Source organism: Lolium perenne, chromosome 7 (assembly GCF_019359855.2).
Source record: "Lolium perenne isolate Kyuss_39 chromosome 7, Kyuss_2.0, whole genome shotgun sequence".
Classification (NCBI taxonomy): Eukaryota; Viridiplantae; Streptophyta; class Magnoliopsida; order Poales; family Poaceae; genus Lolium; species Lolium perenne.
Genome location: NC_067250.2, coordinates 79,627,122 through 79,648,763, shown reverse-complemented (window position 1 = coordinate 79,648,763; position 21,642 = coordinate 79,627,122). Strand labels below are relative to the sequence as shown.

Below are 21,642 nucleotides of genomic sequence, written 5' to 3'. Positions count from 1 at the left end.
CATCCTCCCGCCGCCGGGGCGGCCGCCGGAGGGTGGGGAATCACACGAATCGCCGGCGGCGAGGTGGAAGCAGAAGGGGGTTTCAGAAATCGCCTACCTCTACTGTAGCGGGAGGAGGGGAACGGTCCAAGCTCGTTGTAAATCCAACCCTCTCGAGGTGACCTTTTACACTGTAAGGCTACCATTACCTAGTTTTCATGTCTTTTACACTACAATATCATTAGTGCTCAGTTTTCCTTTGCTATGCGATGACTATGTATTCGCCAAAGCTGATATTTTCCCATAGACAGCTCTACGTTGCTATTTCTAAGCAGGGATTGAAAATAGTTGCCATAAATGAAAGCGGTCAACCAAGCTTTTTTTTTTAAACGGAGGCAAAAGCTTTGCCTCATCCATTAATTAAGAAGAGAGTGCTCAGTTTTTAGGAGAAAACCGAGCGAAAACCTACAACATGGCCAAACCCACGCAAACCGCGTCCACACTTACAACCAACCGTAACAACGACCCGAAACAACAGGGCGCACCCACACTAGCCAACAGAAAGGACGACAAGCCTACACGAACGAACTCCAACCACGACACACCAACACTGCGCCGACAAAGACATGCCATGATATTGGAGGCACCCATCAGTCTACTGCGGATCCAGGGTAGGTAGCAGCTAAGGTGGCGAGAAAATCGCAAACCTCTCTAGCAACAACACCTCCGGGCACCGTTGCCAGCAAACTTGACTTAGCAACTCCAACACCAGAAGGAACCACATGCCTCACTTCATCAACGGAAGGAGACATAACCTTACCACCACCCAACTTCAAGAGCTCGGGCACCACAGATGAGTCCCCATACAACTCATGGCAACTTGTTAACGGAATGTACAATCACACTTGTAGGTATGGTTATAGATAGCCTTAGCTCTTCAGTAAATAAACATTTTGTACCATGCAATTAACATTGGCCTTCATATTTTCACTTTGTCTGGTTAGCTGCTTCCAACATGTCGAATGTCTTGGTTTTCCTCTCTATTATGCAATTTCGGTAGAATGGGTATGTTTTTTGGCCCTTCATCTATTTTCAGTCCTACTATGGGTTACCTGTCGGTTGTGATCTACACCTCTTAGGATAGCATATGCATGTGCGAGCGATGTTAAGATACATGGCCAGGTGCTTGTGTTTATACATAGATGTTAGGTTCAAAGGACCATATTTAGTATCTAATTAAAGCATTTCTACTTTTTCATTAGCTTACATTACTTGTACAAGAAAGCTCAGATGAATCCTGCTTCTGGATTCATTCAAAAGTAAAAAATAATAATCTAAACTTACTCTACTATATCTCATAACTCACTTTGACCACGGACGAGCGCCAAGACATACTAGTCTTTCTTTACAGCCATCACAATGGAAGGTTACAGTGCCCCCGATAGAGTTAGATAGTAGAGAATTTGATTGTTTGATTTTACTTTTTAAAATCAGCTATTGGATTTCAACCCATATTGGAGAAAAATGTTTGTATTGAAATTTTTAATGGGTCGTTTAGAGAGGGAAGGTATGTGGCATAGAAGGCCTTTCATTGTGGTATCATGACCAGAGAAATATCATTTCAATTTAAAAAGTGAAAAAAAATACTTTTTTCTTGCTCCATACTTTTTTTTCTCACTTGTCATTTTCAAAAAGAAAACTAGGGAATTGAGTATGACTCTAATACTAGTACTTGCCAGCCTAGTTTACGTGGGCCAATACTTTGAGCCCATCGAGCCCAGGTTACCCAATCCGGACCCAACAGGAGACCACGCCCGTATACAAGGCCGAAACCTAGGCAAACAAACACACCAAAAGCACACCGCAAAAACCCCCATCGCAGACCGCCGTCGCCCACCTCGCCGCCGGCGCCACGCACCTAGGGTAACCGCCCGTCTTCTCCCCCGACGATGTCGGCGCCCTCCGACGCAGCGGCGGCCGCCCAGCCGGCCCCCGCCGCCGCCGCCGCCGCCACCGCCAGCAGCGGCCTCACCTTCAAGCTCCACCCGCTCGTCATCGTGAACGTCTCCGACCACTACACCCGCGTCAAGGCGCAGGCCGCCTTCTCCGCGGAGCCCGCCTCGGCGGGCAAGGCGCAGGCCTCCTGCTCCGCCGACGCGCCCTCCTCGGAGCCCGCGGTCCCGCCCAGGGTCTTCGGGTGCGTGATCGGGGTGCAGCGCGGCCGCACCGTCGAGATCTTCAACAGCTTCGAGCTCGTCATCGACCCCGTCACCGGCACGCTCGAGCGCGCCTTCCTCGAGAAGAAGCTCGAGCTCTGTAAGCCGACCCGTGCGATTTTAGGGTTTGCTGGCGCTTGCCAGCGGAATTATTTCTGATTGGTGCGGTTGTGCGCTCTGCAGATAAGAAGGTCTTCCCTGATTTCTATGTGCTGGGCTGGTACTCGACCGGAAGCGATGTGCAGGACACCGACATGCTTGTCCACAAGGCTGTGAGTACTTGGGATCTCTTGTCTTCAAGTTCCTAATCATTAAGACTGATGACAATGTGCTTGCTGTTTGCTCTTGTTGCAAAAAAAAAAGTATCTGTGATTTGGTGTGATTTACTGTTTTTTATTGCTGGCATGTGAAATTGGAGGTAGAAGAGAGTGGGGGGCACCATAATTTGTATTATTACAGTGCATACACCATAATTTATATTTATTTGGAAAGTCGACATGCATATGTAAGGTTGGGAGTTCTCATGTTGTTGTGTTATAGTGGGTGTGGAGCAGTTGACGGCTACATATTGCTATCTGTAAACCAATTCCCCTGCTAGGCTTCTGATGAGGTTCAATTGTAGCCTTTAGGATATATTTGTTTACATCAAGGATTATGAGTCGCTCGACTTGTCGCGGCTTGTCGGCCTGTCACAACCTCAATGTCGACAACCTGGAGCAACACGACTTGTTGACGACAAATCACGACTAGTCTCTGTTTTTGAGTCAAGCGGCTTCTCGGCTGGGACAAAAAGGCCTGCCCGTGAAACCATACCCCTCCAGACCGAAACAGACCCATCCTGCCCAGCTGCCTTTCCTCTGGCCACCTTTTCCCTTGTGCTGTCTCTCACCTGGCAGCCGCCAGCTCGGCTATGTCACCACAGAAGTGGAGGCCCTGCCCACTGGACGTGATTGTCACGGTATTAGGTTACTCGCCACTACCCTATGCCATAAATATATTGTAGTATACTACTATCAGTAGCCTATTTAATTAGTATCTTTTTAGTAGTTACAGCTCGACTACACGTCGACAAGTCTAGCGCTAGTCGAGACTAGTCACCACTAGTCTGTGAGTCGGTACCCCAGCGGCAAGTTGCGACTCAGCGACTTGTAATCCTTGGTTTACATAGATAGATTCGTTTGTCTTTTGTGCAAGTTGCACACTGCACCTGTTCTCAGTCGAGCCTGAAAATAAAGGCTACAACTGTTGCATACTTTTATGCTACATCGATGAACCAGTGTTGCCTTTGAAACTGCATCAAATTAACCGTAGATGTGCAATCTTTTTTACTATATGTTGTATGTCAAAATGGTTAATGTCGCGGTCAGCGATAAGATACTCCCTCCGTTCTAAATTAAGTGAATCTACACACTGAATCGCATCCAGATACATCCGTATCTATACTAAATTTAACCAAAGCCACAACACTTAATTTGGAACACTGGCAGTATTACTTATGTTGCGATGGTGAATAGCTAGTCAAACTCTAGCATGCTGTGGTGAGCTGTGTTCAAGTGCACACCCAAAAAATGGAAAGTTGGAGACCATACTGGCAATTTAATTTTAGCAGGAATATTTTTTATCAACATGGATATGATATGCTATATTTAATGTCTTCGCCTCTCTGTAACGGTTTTTTTTTCTATTATCCAGCTGATGGACATTAATGAAAGCCCTGTTTATCTTCTCTTGAATCCTGCAATCAACCACTCCCAGAAGGATCTCCCTGTGACAATATATGAGAGTGGTACGTGAATGTGATCTACAGTTTGTATAGTCATTCGGTGTGTTGCAGTTGACTTGTTTCTTGGTTCTACTGTGGATTGTCTTATCTATGATGTGATTCCCGTACAAAGGATAGCCAGATGGAATGGCTTGAACTGAAATTAGTGTTTTGGAAGTGGAAGATACGGATAGATTGGAACGAGAATAATGAGAACACTAGCAGTTCTCCACACAAAAAAAAAAGACTGAGGGCTTTGGGAGGTAGCAAATAGATGAAGAAATATCTTCCTAACTTCACCCTTAAGAAACTTAAAAGAAAATCCAGTTCATATATTCTATCTCGCTAATTCTCTGGAGGTACATTACCTATATAGGAATGGCTCAACCAAGTTACCTGTGATTCAACTCTTATTCTATGCTGACTGTAGCCCTTTTGGTCAACCAAATGTCTAACATACTATTCTTATTAACGGTGGTGTTCACTTCCTAATTCTCCTGGATTACGAGCTCTGGTGGCTGTTGCTGGTTTTGGATTCCTTGAGCCATTTCCTGCTGTTGTGCACTGGCCTGGCTGGCCATGTCCACAACAATACAACTTCAATGTTTTTATAGGTGTCTTGTATTGAGTGCACATCAGATTTGCACTTCTTTATGATTATTGTCTTTCAATATATAAATAACAGTTTGTAGCCATCAGTAGCATAGTATGGGTAGCCCTCAATATTATTGTTACTGATATTTCTGTAACTACTTTTGGAGCTTATTTATTGCACGACGTTCTTATCTTGGTTCAGTTTCTCCATATGGGCTGCCAATTCCTTAATATATCACCTTTTCTATTATTTCTAGAGTTGCATGTTATCGATGGTGGTCCGCAGCTCATCTTTGTCAGATCAAATTACACAATTGAGGTTGGTTTTTTTCCTTCACTAATCTCCGTGTTGATCTAGCTATGAATTTGTTTTTCTAGTTCTGTACTATTGTATTAACACTTGTCAAACATATGTTTGGTTTCAGACTGTAGAGGCAGAGAGGATATCTGTAGATCATGTTGCCCATCTCAAACCATCTGATGGTAGCTCTGCAGCAACTCAGTGTAAGGATTTTTGCTTAACTCATTTTAAATTATTATAGTTCAGGGCTGTGCAGTACTTTCTACCACGCAAGGTATCATTTTCGAACACATAATACTAACATATATGTTTGAGCAGTGGCTGCTCATCTTACAGGAATACACAGTGCCATCAAGATGCTCAACAGCCGGGTTCGTGTCATCCAGCAATACCTTGGTTCCATGCAAAAGGGTCTGTCTTTTGCCACCGATCTAATGTTGTAAATCTTTTCTCCAAAATATGGCTGATGTTCATCCATGTGCTTTAAAGTCTCTCAGCTTAGTTGCCAACAATTTTGGTGTCTTTTAACTATTTATATGAGTACATGTCAATTGTACCAAGCCTTTTCTGTCACTGCAGGTGATATTCCACTGGATAATTCACTTCTTAGGCAAGTCTCAAGCCTTGTCAGGAGACTACCAGCTATGGAATCGGAGAAATTCCAAGACGACTTCTTGACTGTAAGCTAATGCTCCATTTTGTTGTGTATTAGCTCTATAACTTAACTTTGCATCTTATGGTATGATGATATCTCTTTGTTCTCAGGAATACAATGACACCCTCCTCATGACTTACCTTGCAATGTTCACCAACTGTTCAAGGTATGCCTCTGTTTCTTCAAAGAAACTTATTGATAATAAGGAAGAATATTGCATGTGCAACAAAATATGAAAAGAATTTTACCTGTACAGTTTCTCAGATACAGTTCCTTTTCTGCATATTGTATTCTTATGTTTACTCAGATCATAGTTCTGGTTCCAGACTGCACTTGCACCTATATTGATGTTGATGGTGATAATACTCCTTGTTGGCTTGCAGCACAATGAATGAGTTGGTCGAGAAGTTCAACACTACTTATGAGAGAACCACTGCAAGGAGAGGAGGACGGGGTGCTTTCATGTAGATCCTTTCCTGCCGTGTTTCTGATGCTCTTGTTATCTGTGAATGCCTCACTGCTGGTTATCTGCTGAGCTTTTGGAAAATAGTTTTCGGTATGTAGACGCAGTTTGTGCGTGCGGTCGTTAGTTACTCTATCCGGCAGTGCCTGGGACTTTTCAAGCTTAATTCTTATCCTCTATTGGTTCAGTCAGTGACACGGCAATCATGTTGATATTGTTGATTTTGTGCCTGGGTGGTTCTTTATCCCTCTTGTCCCGTAAGTTAGACATGTAAAGTTTATCTAAATATATGCTGCTCAATTGAATCTATCTGGGTATTTTCCTGGTTTATTGATTGACTTGGTTTTGCTTAACCAAACTACTCCCCGTGTCCCCAATTAGGCTTTCTTCGGTTAGTCCCTACCCCGCCGGGTTCGTGGCCCAACCCCCCATGGACAGGCCGGGGAGTAAACCCTGTCAGCCTGTTAGGTGCGTTCGGTTAGCCCTGCCCGGGCTGAGTTCCCGGCCCGAACCCCGCCAAACTTGTTGATTACATGGGGGAGAAAACAATCGTCGGAATCTACCCCGAGCCGGTACGAGAAAGACGGAAGCCTTTTCTCCCCCACCCTCTCGTGATTGGAGGGGAGGGGGGGCAACAACAGCGGTGGCCGGCAGCGCCCTTGGGGACGGAGAGGTCGGCGGCGCCCTTGGGTAGGGAGAGGTTGGAGGTTGCGGAACCAACTGGAGGAGAGGTCCTCCCCTAGTCTCGGTGCCCTTGCTCAAAACCGACGCCACCATGGAGCTCGGAGCCTCGGACTGAAGCCCTGGCCGCTCGACCTGCCAACTTCAAATCTCCAGCATCTCTCCCTTTCGTCTGTGTTAATACATGCTGCTTGATTTTTCATTGTGTACTGCTGCTTGCTTTTCCTACCCTCTGTGTTTCCTGATTTTGCTTCTGGGAAGTTGGGATTAACCGAATGTGCAACAGGAGCATGGATTTACAGCGAATATGGAGATAGGGGTTAGGGGGGATTAGGGTGATGATTGGGGTTCACCCAAATCCCTGCAGGGTTCAGATCCGAGGTGTATCTAACCCGCTGCAAGCGAACGAGGCCTTAGATGTCACTTATTTGTCTAGATTACACTAAATACATGTGTATCTAGACAAATCTATGACAAGGAATTCGGAACAGAGGGAGCAATAAATTCCGTGAAATATGCTTTTATTATTATTTGAATAAGAAACACTCAGTTGCATATATCATTTGCATTTTTTAAAAAATTCAAGCTAAGTGAAATTTAACCAAACTTTGCCTAATTTGTGTCTTTTCAAAAGAAATGCGGACCTAAAAAGATCAGAATAAAAAAATTGTTCGTAAAAATGTGTGCATGCCAAGTTTCGTAGAAGACCGACACTTTTTGTGTTTTCTATAAAAAGGACAAAGAAATGTCTTATGGAGAGCTTATTTTTAGCACAAAATTTGGCCTTTTTTTACACAATAACATGAAAAATATCAGTTTTTCGGGAACGATTTTGCAAACACATAGAACACCGAGATGTATGTGCGACATTTTTTTGTCAAAATTGTTTAATATTTTATACTCATATTTTATAACATGTTCAAAATTCATTTCAAATACTAGAAGCATATGCTCTGCTCCCGGGTGCAAAAACACCATGTTCCTACTGTATTGTAATACTCCGTACTAGTAAGCTTCACTTGTAAGAGTTGAGACACAGCATACATAACTCAGACATGGCAAATTGTCCAACTTAGGAAAGAGTGTCAACCTTTAGAGCTAGGGATCAAGATAGTGAAGAAGCAACCGGATGCGAGATGATGGCCGTGAGGAACGAGAGCGCCAAGAAGCTTTTGTGCGGGCGAGCAGCGGAGTTGTTTCTGGTTCCGCCATCCTCGTGCTCAAGACCGATTCCCTGCCGGCTGCCGCAGCTCACATGTTTGTAGGAGCGTTCCTCAAATCGGCTACCAAAGTTTTTTGAGACACGTCGGCTATTTTAACATCCTCAGCCATCTCAAAAGGTCTTTTCGTCTGGCGTGATCTAATACGGTGTCCGGTGCTCCGAGACTATTTCTGCTCCACAGGGAACGCTGCAGCCGTGCCGGACAGAAAAGCGGGGAGGAGTGGCGGGTCCGAGCATCATTGACTTACACCGAAACACTGCAGCCTTAATAGCGATGGAGGGGTAGACGAGACGTCATGTCGGCGTTGCGCCTCCTCCACGCGTCGCCGATGTTCGCACGCCACCGCTAATTCCCGCACTTTCTTCCCGTGGCTTCTCACCTTTTTTCGCGCTTTCTTCCCACCTCTTCTCGCATCGTCGCCACATATAAAAGACCACATCCGCTCAATGGACGTTACCACAGCCGTCGGCATCCCTTTATATGCTTAGTGTTCCGTCATGCCAAGCAGCTTTGCAAAAGCGCAAGTTTAGATCTTTATAGATCTATATATTAGACGGGTTGGTCTATACAAATTGAGCGATACAATTGATGAGTTGACCCTTAACATATTTGTTGCAGCACGACTATGTGTATTTCCATCATTTGGCCATGAGCTTGACCAATGAGCAGTAATGAAATTAATCCCACACTGAGATTGAGATCAACATTTAGTTATACTCTAACTCTAAGTGTACCCGTCAAGAAATCTGTTGCAATGTTCCGATTCATTCTGCAGGGAAGGAATGCCAGGGAATAGGATTATTATGTAATAGGATATGGGGTTATTAGTGGTTCAGTATCTGTGAGGGTCCATTCCCCGCAAAAGAAAGTAGTTCTGAGTGTATTTTAGGTATTTCAAGTATGATGTCATACTGAAGCTGGCTACATCCTTATAAGACTAGGATTGTATCCTCCTGTTGTAGTCAATCAAGAAGTAAAAGCTCAAATTTATCTTCCAATTCTTATTTCCTCTAATTTTTATATCTTACAATTTACCTAGTGTATCTCCCAAATCTTCTCAAATTCTGTTCTTGCTGATCCCAGCTCCTCAGATCCATCAGGATCCTAACATTGATGCTTCCCAAAATTATCATCTGAAAGCTTAATTACCCAAATTCTCAGCACAGATCCAGCAGTTCATTACAATACAACATGAGAAGACAACATACCTGTCCTAAGAAATATTCAGTGATACACACAGATCAATACCTGCTAAGAACACTGTTACAAAATGAAACATATAATTTCAACAACAACCAGGATGTCTACCGAGAATGCACATTACAGGGTACGAACGTCAGGATGGCACTGGTTCCTGCAGCCCATCTCGCAGTTATTGGCACATATTGTCAACCCTGGCTTGCGCTCCAGGATCTCTGCAACGGTCGGGCTGTTGCCACGACGTTCCAGCACATTCTTCCCGATACCGAGCCACCGTAGGCCTCGAAACAGTGGCGGGTCAAACAGCGGATCAAATAGCCTCAGGAAGCTGCGGGACAGCCTAGAGCAGTACGACAGATCAAGCATCCTTAGGGGGCTTTTACCAGAGTTGTGCTGCACTGAGCCCAGAGTTTCGAGACATGGATCAGTGATGAGGACGCAGTTACGAAGACACAGGCTGCTTATCTGCTCGCAGTTCTTGGCAATCACCGTGACAGCTCTACCTGATATCCTCGCTATATTCCCAATGTCCAGTGCAACCAAAGTTTTGTTGATGGTGCCACTCCCTAACAGCAATGAAGCTATACCATTGTTGGTGATCCTTCTGCACCCTCTGAGGCACAGGGAAGATATTGGGCACCTCCCATTACCGAGTGCTGATAAACCTGCATCGGTAATGTCAGCTCCAGCAAGGTCCAATAGAGTTAGCTTGGAAAGCTGTGAGATGGAAACCAGGCCAGCGTCTGCGATGCTCCTGCAGCCCGAAAGATCAAGAACCTCCAAGTTGGTGCAGGATGAGAGAGATATAGCTGTTTCACTGGTCAAGAGACTACAAGACAGCAACCTCACTTCAGTAATCTTTGTAGCTGCCTCATCAAGATCCAGGCATGTCAAATCTGACAAGCATGAGGCAGTACTAACCTCAAATTTCTTCAAGTCCTTGCATGAGTGGAGAAGGGCTGCATATCCAGCATCTCTCACTTTGGCAAACCCACCAAGTCTAATGGTTTGGAGTTGCTTGCATCCTTCAGCAAGCATCAGTATCCCGAAGTCATTTACCCTTCTGAAGGTGGACGAATAACTCTGCTTACCACGCGTCAGCGATAAATGTGTCAAATTCTGGCATATGCCAAGAGCTTGTAGCCCAATATTGGTCAGATCAGTGTCCAGATCTGTTTCACTCCCCGGGTTGTCCTCTAGGCAGAGCTCAAGTAACTGAGGGAGACTTCCAGTGATGAAGGTAACAAGTTCGTCTGTTATGATGTCGAGAACTAAAGAGAGTGATTCTAAACTGTCACTGAAAGGTGTCTTCAGAGAAGGGCTTATGGGAAAGAGTTTCTTTGCCTGCCAATTAGCCACAGGCTGTAGCAATAGTACCTTGGTGGTGCTACGAATAGCAGACACCAAAGAATCGAAGTCCACAGAGCCTGGAGTTCGCAGAGGAAACTTCAGCGAAATATTCTGCATTGACAGATTCAGAACAGATTAAGCACACAACCAAATCAACATCTTCCAACAGCTCATTATGGAAACACCATTGCTAATATTCGCTACCCAATATGCTTTACTACTCAAAGATACTCAACCTAGGAACTATCAAAATACACAATGTTGCTGTGGTCATCTTTCTAAGTTAAGGAGGACATCATGTTCATATGTGGCAAAGATATCTCACCTCTAAGTAATCACATCCTTTGAATATGTGTGCTAGGGACTTACGGCAGATCACAAAATGTTCACTGCCGTTTAAATCTGCCACCTCCAGTTTAATTGATCTGAATATAAACACAGTACGCTCAGACTTCACATGATTTGGATGAAAATCAAAACCAATCATTTCTACAGAACAGGATATAAAGGTGCACAAAAGAAAATCCCAAATGTCCATCACACCTACTCGAGGCATAGACGAAAATAAGCAATAACGCCAGGCAGCAGTTCATAGCGCCTAATTCAATCTCATCAAGAAATATAATTGTCAAATGCTGAAAAAACACACCTTAAATTGGCGCATCTCTCACCAATTACCGCAAAGAGGTACGGGGTGAACGAGGAGCACTTCAGCAGCTCGAGCTCCCGGAGGCTCCCCTTTGCGATAGCGGCAGCTGCAGAGTCGTCGAGGAGGCTGCAATTTACGGTGAGGCTGCGGAGCGCGCCATTGCCGTCAAGAATCCTGTTCACGATAGCATTCGTGGGCGGGAACACCTGCAAGAACGACCAGACCCGGTCGTTTAGGGGAAACCACCTGGCTGGAGCGCGAGAGAGGGGGGAAGGAGGATGGAAGGCTCACCGAGAGGTCTAGGGATGTGACGGCTGACAAGGCGGCGCCGGCGGCGCCTCGGAGGGCGCGGCAGGACGCGGCGGCGGAGCAGGCGGCCTCCAGCCCCACCCGGCCAACCACCTCCACCAGCAGCGCTTCGGGTAGCACGTCTACCAGGCCTCCTCCGAGGCTTCCGGAGGCCTCTCCGCCGCCGCCGTCGCCGGCGCGGGGTCTCTTCTCCATTGACCCTTCCCGGTTGCTTTCAGACCTAGAAGGCAGATGCGGGGAGAAACGTCACCGGATATACCACGACGACTCCGGGGCGCAATGTGTCTATGACATGTGGGGCCTGGATCAGAGCTCAGTCTACCGTTCATTCATTTATTTGGCTTATAGTTAGTGCCTGCTGTTCTTGAAAAAAAGATTAGCGCCTGCTATTTTTATTTTTTTTGCGAAGAGCGCCTGCTATTTAACATTTAAAGCATCAATAATAATGTGTAAAAGGACATTTATTACTCCCTCCATCTTATACTTCTAACTCTTTCTAAGTTCTAAAAAATAAACTCTAACCAATTTAGTGAAAATAAATGTAGTCTAAGAAATAAACTCCGTCTTATTACTTCCTCTGTTCCGAATTATAAGATGTTTTAGTAGGCTAAACTAGTCTACCAAAACAGGTTATAATATGTAACCGAGGTAGTAGTATCTTTAAATATGTGTGAATTTAGATGTGGCACTTCGCAACCACATGCGTGAATTTTTAGTTTTTCTTCATTTTTCTGAACATATTATAATATATAAGTGGTGGGTAAAATTATATTAGAAGGTTGTGCCAGTATCAAAACCATAGATTTTACGAGACTGGAGGGAGAAGGACGCCATTTTCCGCCAAGAGAGACAACTCATCGAATATCTGGAATTGGGGTGGTAAACTGTGCATAGAGTGCTATTTCTTGATGTATATTGCTCTACTTATATCAGACACGTTGAGTTAGCAGTTACGACTTATGAAGAGAATACAACATAATGTCAGTGGGAGGCCTTTCCGGCTAATACACGGGAAAATCTCCCAGTGAGAGAACGGAACATAGTACTGTTTCTTTCAATAGTGCCTGCAAATGAGATCATGAACCGGACAAAGAATGTCAAGAATTTACAGCTGTAGTGAGATACATCATGATATACTAACTTACTCCCTCCGTCCACAAATAAGTGTACTTCTAGCTTTTGTACTAAGTCAAACATTTTAAGTTTTGACCAACCGTGGAAAAAAAGTAGCAACATATAATGAGATTTTGGTATAATTTGAAACTACATTTCAAAACAAATCTCGGGATACTAAATTAGTGTCATAAATGCTACTATTTTTTCCTATATATTTGGTCAAAGTTTAAAAAGTTTGACTAAACACAAAACCTAGATGTACACTTATTTGCGGACGGAGGGAGTATCAATATGGCTATGCCAACCTGCAGTTGGTACAAAAATCTTTTGCGGTTGACTATGTTGTTAGCACAAACTGTGACTTGCAGCTTGCTCCATTTGTTGGTAATCTGGGCAGGAAGTTCCCTTCACCGCGATCAGTCATACGCTTGTTTTCCCTCCAGTGCTCCAAGCAACAATCTTGATATAGTTTTTCAAAACGTCTACCTGTAAAAAGGGCAGAAGATGGTAAACACCTGAGTTTACTGTCCTAGAGCAAAGAACTGCAGCGCCCTAGACAACCAAACGTGATTTAATACTTTGCATTAATGATCAATGTTATATTGCTAGATTGAGAAGACGCAAGAGGAACTACGCTTGTATTTATCTAAGATCTGTGCCCATTGGCAATTAAGAGACCAGCTAAAATTAACGACATATTGGACAAAGAGCCAAGCAACAATCTTGATAGAGTTTTTTCAAAACGTCTACCTGTAAAAAGGGCAGAAGACGGTAAACACTTGAGTTTACTGTCATAGAGCCATGGTTTTTGATTCGCGACTCAAAAGTGAGTCGCCTGAGGCTGCGACTCATGTACAGTCGACCAAAAAAGCTGTATAGTCGACCAAAAGAGTTGTATAGTCGCCATAAGTCGCTGTATAGTCGCGAGTTGCCGTGATTTTTGGAAAACGACTCGGCAACTATACAGCAACTCAAAAACCATGCATAGAGCAGAAAAACTGCAGCGCCGTAGACAACCAAACATGCTTTAATACTTTGCATGGGTGATTAATGTTACATTGCTAGATTGAGAAGACGCAAGAGGAACTATGCTTGTATTTATCTAAGATCTGCGCCCATTGGTAATAAAGAGACCAGCTAAAATTGACGACATATTGGACAAAGAGCTAACACTGACATGATCTTAAAAAAACAGACATATGAAGGGTAATGGAGCCCCATTGATTTTGCTTCATTTGAATCGAGAGACAGAGAGTTCTATGAAGTGGATATCAAGATGACCATGTTTGTTGAGATATACAGTGAAGAAATATCTAGAACTGACTCAGTTCCTAGCAATACCATTTTCTCCTACCTTGTGACTTCCGATTGTTCTGGTAACAATGCTGCTCAATGACCATGCGACCCCATTCCCCTCAACTTCTGTTCTGTATTTTCATCATTATTTCCTATGCTGCCTTCTCCTTTCAATCAAGCATGGAGAGAGTACCAACTGCAAAATAAAGACACCATTGCAGCAGCAATCACTTATATAGTTCACACTGAGCTGAAAGAATCCCTAAACAAGACATGTCTGTCAAATTGTCATGTTCACCATTATTTATGTATCACTTTTTTTTTGTCGGAGATGAAATATCATCTAAAACTGAGAAATATACTCGTTTGTGATTCAAGACCAGACATTTAAAATTGGTACTTTAGGTTGTTTTTGAACAAATTGAGTAGCCATAGTTGTTCACTTACATCGCACAAACCACAAGAACGCAGAACTACCCTCCTGAGATTACTCATGTGAAGCCTTCTAACACAACCAAAGTAAATCAATGTGGTCGTAATTAAATTCAAGTGGCAATAGTATGGTTAAAAGCCTAACAGGGATCTAAACTGAGGAAAAATGGACCTATTTCACCCCTCTGAAACATTGAGAGAAAACATGCACAGCTCATGCCTACTGCCCCAGTGAATCTTTTCAATCATGTTTATACAGCTCACTGAAACTTCTACATCTTCCAATCATAGTTGATAAACAGCAAGAAAGTTGCACAAAAGACAAAACTTTAGGTGCAAGAAATTAAGATCCCAAAATATTTTACTGTATCCAATTATGTTGATTTGTTTTGGCAAGGTACTTGAACTACTTGTGTGGAGTAACGCTAGGTATCCATTTCAGTTAAGTTGGCCTTTGCTCATTCAGACAAAACATGTTCATGAACTTGAAGACTAGCATAACTTCCAGATAGCTTATCAATAAACAATCCAAATGACTTAGCTTAATGTAACTTTCATATGGCTCATCAATAAACGGTCAGAATGAATTAGCTTATTGTGAATGCCTTTGTCTTTTCAATAATGTCAAAAAATTCTCAATCTCAAGCGAGAAACACTTACAGATAGTAAGCAGCAAGAGATAGACAATCTTCTATCGTACTATTGGTGAATTTGGTATAGAAAAAAAGAGAAAACTCCTAGATTTGCCCAACATAACCTGAAATACAGCATTTTGAGTAGTCTTCTTTTTTGCAATATTCATGAACACTCTATGTTTACACAATGATAAAATATTTTGAGTAGTCTGTTAAGAAATTTGGAAGCTTCACTCTATGACAAAACATAACACAAATTCTTCTTAGAGTGATCATGATTTGCCATTATATGTGAAGGTTCTCCTGTGATTTACGCAAGTCTGTTAAGAAATTTGGAAGCTTCAGTCTATGACAGAACATAGCACAAATTCTTCTTAAGAGTGATCATGATTTTCCATTATATGTGAAGGTTCTCCTGTGATTTACACAAGTTAAACAGCTGAGTAAATGCTATCTGAGGTCTCTTAAAGAATAATTCAAGCACTGAAAACCTATTGAATCTATTTATTCTATTTTTTTCTAAGAAAGCGAATGAAACAATGTTAACAACAGCCTTACAGTTACATGTGGTGGATTTACAGCAAAACTTTCCATCCAGCAGTCAACTTCTCAGATTTTGCTCAAATATAACCTGAAATACAGCACATGTAATTTCTTTTTTTTTTCAACATTCATCAACAACTCCTCTATATTTCACTATGCTGAAACAATTTTAGTACTAGTACGTAAAGAAATTTGGAAGCATCAGCCTATGACAGAATATAGCCCAAATTCTTCTTAAGAGTGATCATGATTTTCCATTGCAGGTAAAGATTTTCCTGTGGTTTACATAAGTTAAGCAGCTGAGCAAAATGCTATCTGAGGTCTCCTAAAAAAAGAATAATTTAGGCACTGAAAACCTTTTCAACCTATTATTCTAATTTGTCCGCAAAAACAAAATCAATGAGACAATGTCAACAACAGCCTTACAGTTACATGTGGCGGATTTACAGCAAAACTTCCCATCCGGCAGTCAACTTCTTCCAGTCTTCCCATGAGACAATATGTCTTGGAAGGCCTTCACTTCATCAGCTGAGTAGGAAGGTTGTCTCTCCGTAACGAGCTTCAGTATCTCTCGCGCATTCCTGTCCTTTCTAATTTTCATGAGGCCTTGCAGCAGATGGTGAATGGTATCAACACTGGGGAACCAGTTCTTCTCCATGCTGTCCTTACACAACCTAAACGCCAGGTTGAAGTCCCTCCGCTTACACAGGTAATGCACCATCGTCTGGTAAACCCTATCATTCGGCTTGCATCCCCTCCCATGCATGGCACCGAAGACGGTCTGCGCCATCTCATGCTCGCCCATCAGAAAGAACCCCTTGATAACCAAGTTGTACGTGATCTCATCCGGCCCTATGCCTGCTGCGTACATTTTCCGCACCAGGTCATTCGCCTGCCAGCCCCGTCTCCTGTTGATGAGGAACTGGATCCTGACATTGTAACTGGCGAGCGTGGGCATGCAGCCCCTCAGCCGCATGAGGTTCCACAGGCCGTCCCCGACCTCGCGCTGGCCGCTCTTATAGAACGCGGCCATGAGCGTCGTGTACGTGACGGCGTCGGGCCGCACCCCTTCCTTCTCCATCTCCTGCATGACCCGGTACGCCGCGCGCAGCTCCCCCATGTCGCACGCCATCTTGACCACGGTGTTGTACGAGACGGCGTCCAGCGCGACCCCGTATGTGGCGGAGGCCTCGTCCAGCAGCTGCAGGACGTCGTCGAAGCGCCGCGACTGCGCCAGCACCTTCATGGTGGCGTTGAGCGACTTGGCGGTGCGCGGGCACCCGTGCAGCTCCATCTCCCGGAACGCCCGCAGCGCGTGCTCCGGCATCCGGGCCTTCCCGTAGAGGCCGATGACCCGGACCACGAACCCCTCCCGCCGCCCCTGCGGCAGCGCCCTGTGCTGCTCGAGGATCTTCTCGACGAGGTCGTTCCGTCGAGCACCTGCCAGCCGCCCCACCGCGTCCTCGAAGGCGAACCGGTTCTCCACCAGCACGCGGTTGTCCGCGTTGGCGGTGAAGAGGTCGTAGAGTCGCACTGGGTCCCGCTCGCGCTTGATCCTGACCAGCACGGGGGTGTCGGAGTCTGAGGGCCTTTCCGCATTGGTGGGCGGGGAGGAGGGCTGGGGGCGGGTGTTGGAAGCGGCGAGCGCGGCGCGGCAGGCGGCAATGGTGGGGAAGTCCGGCGGCGGGGAGGGCGCGCGGGAGGAGAAGGGGCGGCAGCGCGGGTGGGAGAGGCCGGCGGCGATGACGGTGAGCGCGACGGCGTCGAAGGCGGCGCAGAGCTTGCGCAGGGCGCCCAGGGATAGCATCTGATCCGCGCGATCCCGGGCCGGGTGGCGGCGGTGGTGGTAGGTTGGGCGGGTGGCGGTAGGTTATGACGGCGGCGTGGAGGTCGCCGTGGACGGCGGCGGAGGCGAGCTGGGGGAGTGGAGGAGAGAGTTCCACCACGATGGCTGCGTGGAGGCGCGACCCACCGGCCACCGTGCGGTCCAAAGGACTATTTTTGGCCCATGGGCCAATTGCCGGCTGGAAGTTCTCATGAGTAAATTACAGGAAACTTAGCACACCCTCCCTCTCCCCTCAAAAACAAATTTACAGTACAAGAAACTAGCACAACTGGGAGGAATACGACACGTCAATACCGGTTTTGTTAAAAAAAAATCAAATCACTACTTTGATAGTCAGTACATTGATAAACAGCAGTAAATTGAGAAAATTTGATAAACAGCGTACTAGCCATCGCGACCTCACTCTCGGACCTGGCCTCGTCGTTAAGACCGAGCTATTCTCGAATCGATGAGCTCCATGTAAAAAACCGGAGTTGTTCCAACTTGTGCCGCTCCAGCACCACCCCACCCACCCTCCACGCCGGTCTAGTGCCCCTGCGCACCGCCACCCGCGTCCGTCCAGCGTCCACGTGCGTCGCCTCCCGGGCCGCTACAGCAAACCCCACGCGCCACCGCCCGCGTCGCTCCAGTGCCCGCATCAGCGTGAGTGTGGCAGTAGCAGGCCTCGGCAGTGGAGCGTCGTCGCCTCCTCCACGCCGTAGTCGTATGGCCAGTGTGTCCTCCCCCCTGCGTCTATAGAGAGAGGAAAGAATAAAAAAGGAGTGGGACTGGCAGGTGGGCCTCATCTCTATCTTAGCTTCTCCTTCCAACAGATGTGTACCGCGGGACGATCGTAAAGCCTCGTCAGCTCTGACACTGGGGCTGCGATGACTAATACCTTGTTTACCAAAATTTTGCTTGATTTATTGCTTCCTGCTAAGATGGTATTGATTTGAAAAAATTAACAAAATCTGTACTGATATGTTGAATTCGTTTTAATTGTGAATTCATTTTAATTGTGGTATTTTCTTGTAATTTTACTTAGTTCTGGTGGGCACCTGACAAGAGATCTTAGCGCCAATCCAGACTTAACCAGATTCCAAGCCAAATGCATGTCAAACTCGGCAAAGATTCTTTGTAACTCGGCAGATGTTTAGGAGTAAGTTACTTCTAAACATTTTTTGCTTCAGCTATCAGCTTCACGATCACAGAACAAAAAATTTGAAAGATTGACTATTGATTTGGTTGGGGTGCGCCAGGCCCAGGCAGTAGTGCAAAGCCAAGGCGACACGCGAGGGCCCCAGCGGCAAGCCACTGTGGTGGACCCTCCCCACAAAAAATAAATTTAATATCGTTGTGGGCACATGGCCCACATATCAGATATTAACCTGATAAGAACAGATACTACACTTGATCTTAGCCAAAAGGCCGAGAAAGGTATGAGTTGCAATGCTGAGGCGCGGCTCCTTATATAGCACTCCTCCCGGCCGCGCTGCTCCTCGCTAGTCGAGGTGGGACTAAAACCGCTCTGCTGTGGCGAGCGGGCGGAGACGTGGGTGCTGCTGCTTTGGCTTGGGCAGGAAGTGAGAGCCCAGGACTCTGGATCCAGTTAACGCTAAAGCCCATCTGGCTCTGTCCTTTTTCAAACTTTCGTAACCGTGGCTGGCACTGAAACTGCCATACCAGGTCAAAAATAAAAAATTAAAAAGAGCTAATTACACGCGCAGTACAACAACTTGCACCTCATGTGCAGATTAGTACAATAAGTTGCGAAATGGGGAACCGCGGTACAACAACTTGATTTTCAGAATCAAAAAAGTCAAAACCTATCGGAAACTGCCGCGTGTGATGCCACGATGGCGCTGGGCGAGCTGCTTTTCCTCACGATTCTTGCAGAAACCTCTCTGCTTGTTTTAAACATTACGATGGGGTCCTTGCTTTGTTTAGTCAACAGATTCTGAGAGAGCGACGGGGACGGCTGAGTCCCCAATCATAACTAGACCACGGAGACGGCGTGTGCGACGACGGCGAGCTAGGCGGTCGGCGACGGCGGAGAGGGTAGCGGATACGGTTTCAACGGTGAGGGTAGCAGATACGGCGTCGGAGGCGAGGAAGCAGTTGCGTGATGGCGTTGGTGGCGACCACGTTTAGGTCTGAATCTGAAGCCGGCGCTTGGATCGTCGGCGGTGGCGGAATGAGCGACGGCGAGGAGTGGAGGGTAACTGTTGAGTTGTACTGGTCTAAGGCGACATCGATGACAAGAGATGCTACTGGAATACCGGTGAGCTTACATTGATCTCTGTCTGTGTAACTGAACTTTGGAATGCAATTGAACACTGCCAAGATTCTTATGATTTTTTTCTGTTGTTCAGGTAAAGTTGAAGCTTCCAGTGGTTGACGAACTGCAGTACCAGTACCAGAGCAACCCTTGTTAGCAAACTGACTCAAGTGTAGATGCAGTTGCAGGGGAGGCTTGTTAGCAAGCAAACTGACTGAAGTGGAGATGGATTTGCAGGTTCTGAAGGAAGCTAAGAAGAAAATGAAGAAATTTCAGAGGGATTAGATGAGAAGTAGAGACATGGGAGAGATGATTATTCTTGTTTTAGTAGCGACAGTTGTACTATTGTATGTAGTTACTGCCTTGCTTGTTAGGGGGTTTGTGTCAAATAAATGGGCTTGTAGTGTTCCATGCAGTAGCAACAGTTCACTGTCATTGTAATGTACCTGTTGATGAATAGAATGGCTCATTCGTGTTGAATAAAATGCCATGCTACAGGGCTTTGTTGTTTAAAATTGGTGATCTGCATTGATGTATGAGCTTCTTTAGAGAGAGCTGATTTTTTTCTGCCCTTGATTCACTTTGTCAAACTTATATATGACAATATTACCGGTGACATTAACAGAATGGTTTTCTGTTGAATATAATGGATAACCTTTTGTTGAACAGTACCATATTATAGCAGTGACAATAGGAAATGAGGTTCACTGTATTACAATAGGAAATGTGACAGTAGCTAATTATAACAGTGATAATAGCAAATGAGGTTCAACAGTAGGGAATGTGACAATAGCACATTATAATGAGATTCATTGTAATTTGTAACACAAGTATGTAAAGTATGAAAGTGCCACTTAAATAGCATCAAACTGAATGACTGAACTAAGAAAATGATCAAAATCACAACCCTACTCTGGATCATCATGAGCTGGTGCGTTTTGACTTAGTGCAAACTCTTGCACATTCAGGTCAGGAAGCACTTCATCATTCAGGTCTGGCACTGATGTTGGTCCTGGTTGTTGTACATCATCACCAAACAACATGTAATATACACTTCCTTGACCTGTGTTGTAACCTCCTCTGTTTGTTTTTGCTTGTTCCTGTGCATCACTTGTAGCAGCTTCAACAGTAGTCTTCCTTTTCGTTGTTCCTCTGCCTTTGCTGCTGCCAACCTCTCGTGCTAGTTCCTTCCTTTTTGTTGGTTCTCTTGTAGAACAACTTCTTCCTCTACCCCTGCTACTGCCAACCTCTCCTGCTAGTTCCTTCCTTTTTGCTGGTTCTCTTGTAGCGCAACTTCTTCCTCTGCCTCTTCCCCTCAAGTTGCCTCTAATAGAAGCAGTGGTCACCCTAATAGCTGGCTCTGGTATGCTTTCTCTTGCAACTGCAACAAATGCATTTTCTGGCAAAGGGCCAAGTACTCTTGACATAGGCACATTATCTCTTGCCTGGAAAAATAGAGGAACATTATAATGCAAAATGTAGGATTCCAGAAAGTAATAAACAATGATAATGCGGTAAATATTACCTCCTGCCCTAATTTATAAACCATGCTTTCCACTTGGTGTGTAGGATCCCTAGTAGGGTCTGGAGTGTGAGGGGTCACATGCTGCATTATTAAACGGAGAAGGAAATTTTCATCTATAAATCAAGAACAATAAAAAGAAAAATGTGACATGTATAAATCATTTTATTGATTTACCTCTAGAATCTCTGGAATGTCAATATCTCCATCGTCACCATGAATCTCTAATTGTTCTTGGAGCTGCCTTTCAACAAATTTGGCATGTCCTTTTTTGTTATGATTTGGCTTTCCACAGACAGAACAGTGCATAGTCACACCAGCTTTTGTTAAAATTGTCACACCTTTCTTGACTTTCTCCTCGGGTGCCTTTTTCCTGTTTTTCTTGGGCCTACCCATAACCTTTGTGTACAATGGTGGATGAATTTTCACTCCATTCATTTTTTCCCAGAAAACTCTGCCTCTAAGTGGAGCTAAATTGTAGGCATATGCTTTCTTGTAGGTGTCAACTGTATAGCAACTGTGCACTAAGTTTTCAGGATTAATCTTGTCATTTCTGCAACATGCTATCACATGGTGACATGGAATTCCAGTTAACTGCCATCTCTTGCAGTCA

The 21,642-nt window shown here is 45.0% G+C and overlaps 3 protein-coding genes and 1 non-coding gene across 6 annotated transcripts; 1 reads left to right on the top strand and 3 right to left on the bottom strand.

Moving 5' to 3' along the window:
* The first annotated feature begins 1,836 nt into the window (after nucleotides 1-1,836).
* Nucleotides 1,837-6,304, top strand: LOC127316921 (COP9 signalosome complex subunit 6). Its single transcript, XM_051347398.2, has 9 exons — nucleotides 1,837-2,295; nucleotides 2,379-2,467; nucleotides 3,888-3,981; nucleotides 4,809-4,870; nucleotides 4,977-5,055; nucleotides 5,171-5,263; nucleotides 5,432-5,532; nucleotides 5,618-5,673; nucleotides 5,891-6,304. Exons 1-9 carry the CDS (start codon nucleotides 1,929-1,931, stop codon nucleotides 5,973-5,975), a joined length of 1,026 nt encoding a protein of 341 aa, XP_051203358.1. The 5' UTR covers nucleotides 1,837-1,928; the 3' UTR covers nucleotides 5,976-6,304.
* Nucleotides 6,305-8,991: 2,687 nt separating this feature from the next.
* LOC127316922 (F-box protein At-B) lies at nucleotides 8,992-11,617 on the bottom strand. Its single transcript, XM_051347399.2, has 4 exons — nucleotides 11,365-11,617; nucleotides 11,074-11,279; nucleotides 10,750-10,849; nucleotides 8,992-10,535 (listed from the first exon to the last, which is right to left on the bottom strand). Exons 1-4 carry the CDS (start codon nucleotides 11,575-11,577, stop codon nucleotides 9,195-9,197), a joined length of 1,860 nt encoding a protein of 619 aa, XP_051203359.1. The 5' UTR covers nucleotides 11,578-11,617; the 3' UTR covers nucleotides 8,992-9,194.
* An 826-nt stretch (nucleotides 11,618-12,443) lies between these two features.
* On the bottom strand, nucleotides 12,444-17,393 carry LOC127316923 (small ribosomal subunit protein mL103 (rPPR7)). Of its 3 annotated transcripts, none has more exons than XM_051347403.2 (4): nucleotides 15,831-17,393; nucleotides 15,420-15,492; nucleotides 13,840-13,990; nucleotides 12,444-12,984 (listed from the first exon to the last, which is right to left on the bottom strand). In XM_051347403.2, exon 1 carries the CDS (start codon nucleotides 17,209-17,211, stop codon nucleotides 15,874-15,876), a length of 1,338 nt encoding a protein of 445 aa, XP_051203363.1. In that variant the 5' UTR covers nucleotides 17,212-17,393; the 3' UTR covers nucleotides 12,444-12,984; nucleotides 13,840-13,990; nucleotides 15,420-15,492; nucleotides 15,831-15,873. The 3 variants fall into 3 exon arrangements, with proteins under 3 accessions (XP_051203363.1, XP_051203360.1, XP_051203362.1); XM_051347400.2 differs by having other exon boundaries at nucleotides 13,853-13,990; XM_051347402.2 differs by lacking the exon at nucleotides 15,420-15,492 and having other exon boundaries at nucleotides 13,853-13,990.
* Nucleotides 17,394-18,474: 1,081 nt separating this feature from the next.
* On the bottom strand, nucleotides 18,475-18,670 carry LOC127318185 (U2 spliceosomal RNA). Its single transcript, XR_007861740.1, has one exon. It is a non-coding gene; the product is annotated as a U2 spliceosomal RNA (small nuclear RNA).
* Between the last annotated feature and the right edge of the window lie 2,972 nt (nucleotides 18,671-21,642).

Bases quoted from the DNA above. Each gene is read 5' to 3' on its own strand.
- LOC127316922 (XM_051347399.2), bottom strand. From the start codon at position 11,577: ATGGAGAAGAGACCCCGCGCCGGCGACGGCGGCGGCGGAGAGGCCTCC. The intron at 10,850-11,073 runs GTGTGTTTTTTC...GTTTATATTCAG, and splicing joins GAGAGATGCGCCAATTTAAG to ATCAATTAAACTGGAGGTGG. The intron at 10,536-10,749 runs GTGAGATATCTT...CTGTCAATGCAG, and splicing joins AAGGATGTGATTACTTAGAG to AATATTTCGCTGAAGTTTCC.
- LOC127316923 (XM_051347403.2), bottom strand. From the start codon at position 17,211: ATGCTATCCCTGGGCGCCCTGCGCAAGCTCTGCGCCGCCTTCGACGCC.
- LOC127316921 (XM_051347398.2), top strand. From the start codon at position 1,929: ATGTCGGCGCCCTCCGACGCAGCGGCGGCCGCCCAGCCGGCCCCCGCC. The intron at 4,871-4,976 runs GTTGGTTTTTTT...GTTTGGTTTCAG, and splicing joins GATCAAATTACACAATTGAG to ACTGTAGAGGCAGAGAGGAT. The intron at 5,264-5,431 runs GTCTGTCTTTTG...CTGTCACTGCAG, and splicing joins CCTTGGTTCCATGCAAAAGG to GTGATATTCCACTGGATAAT.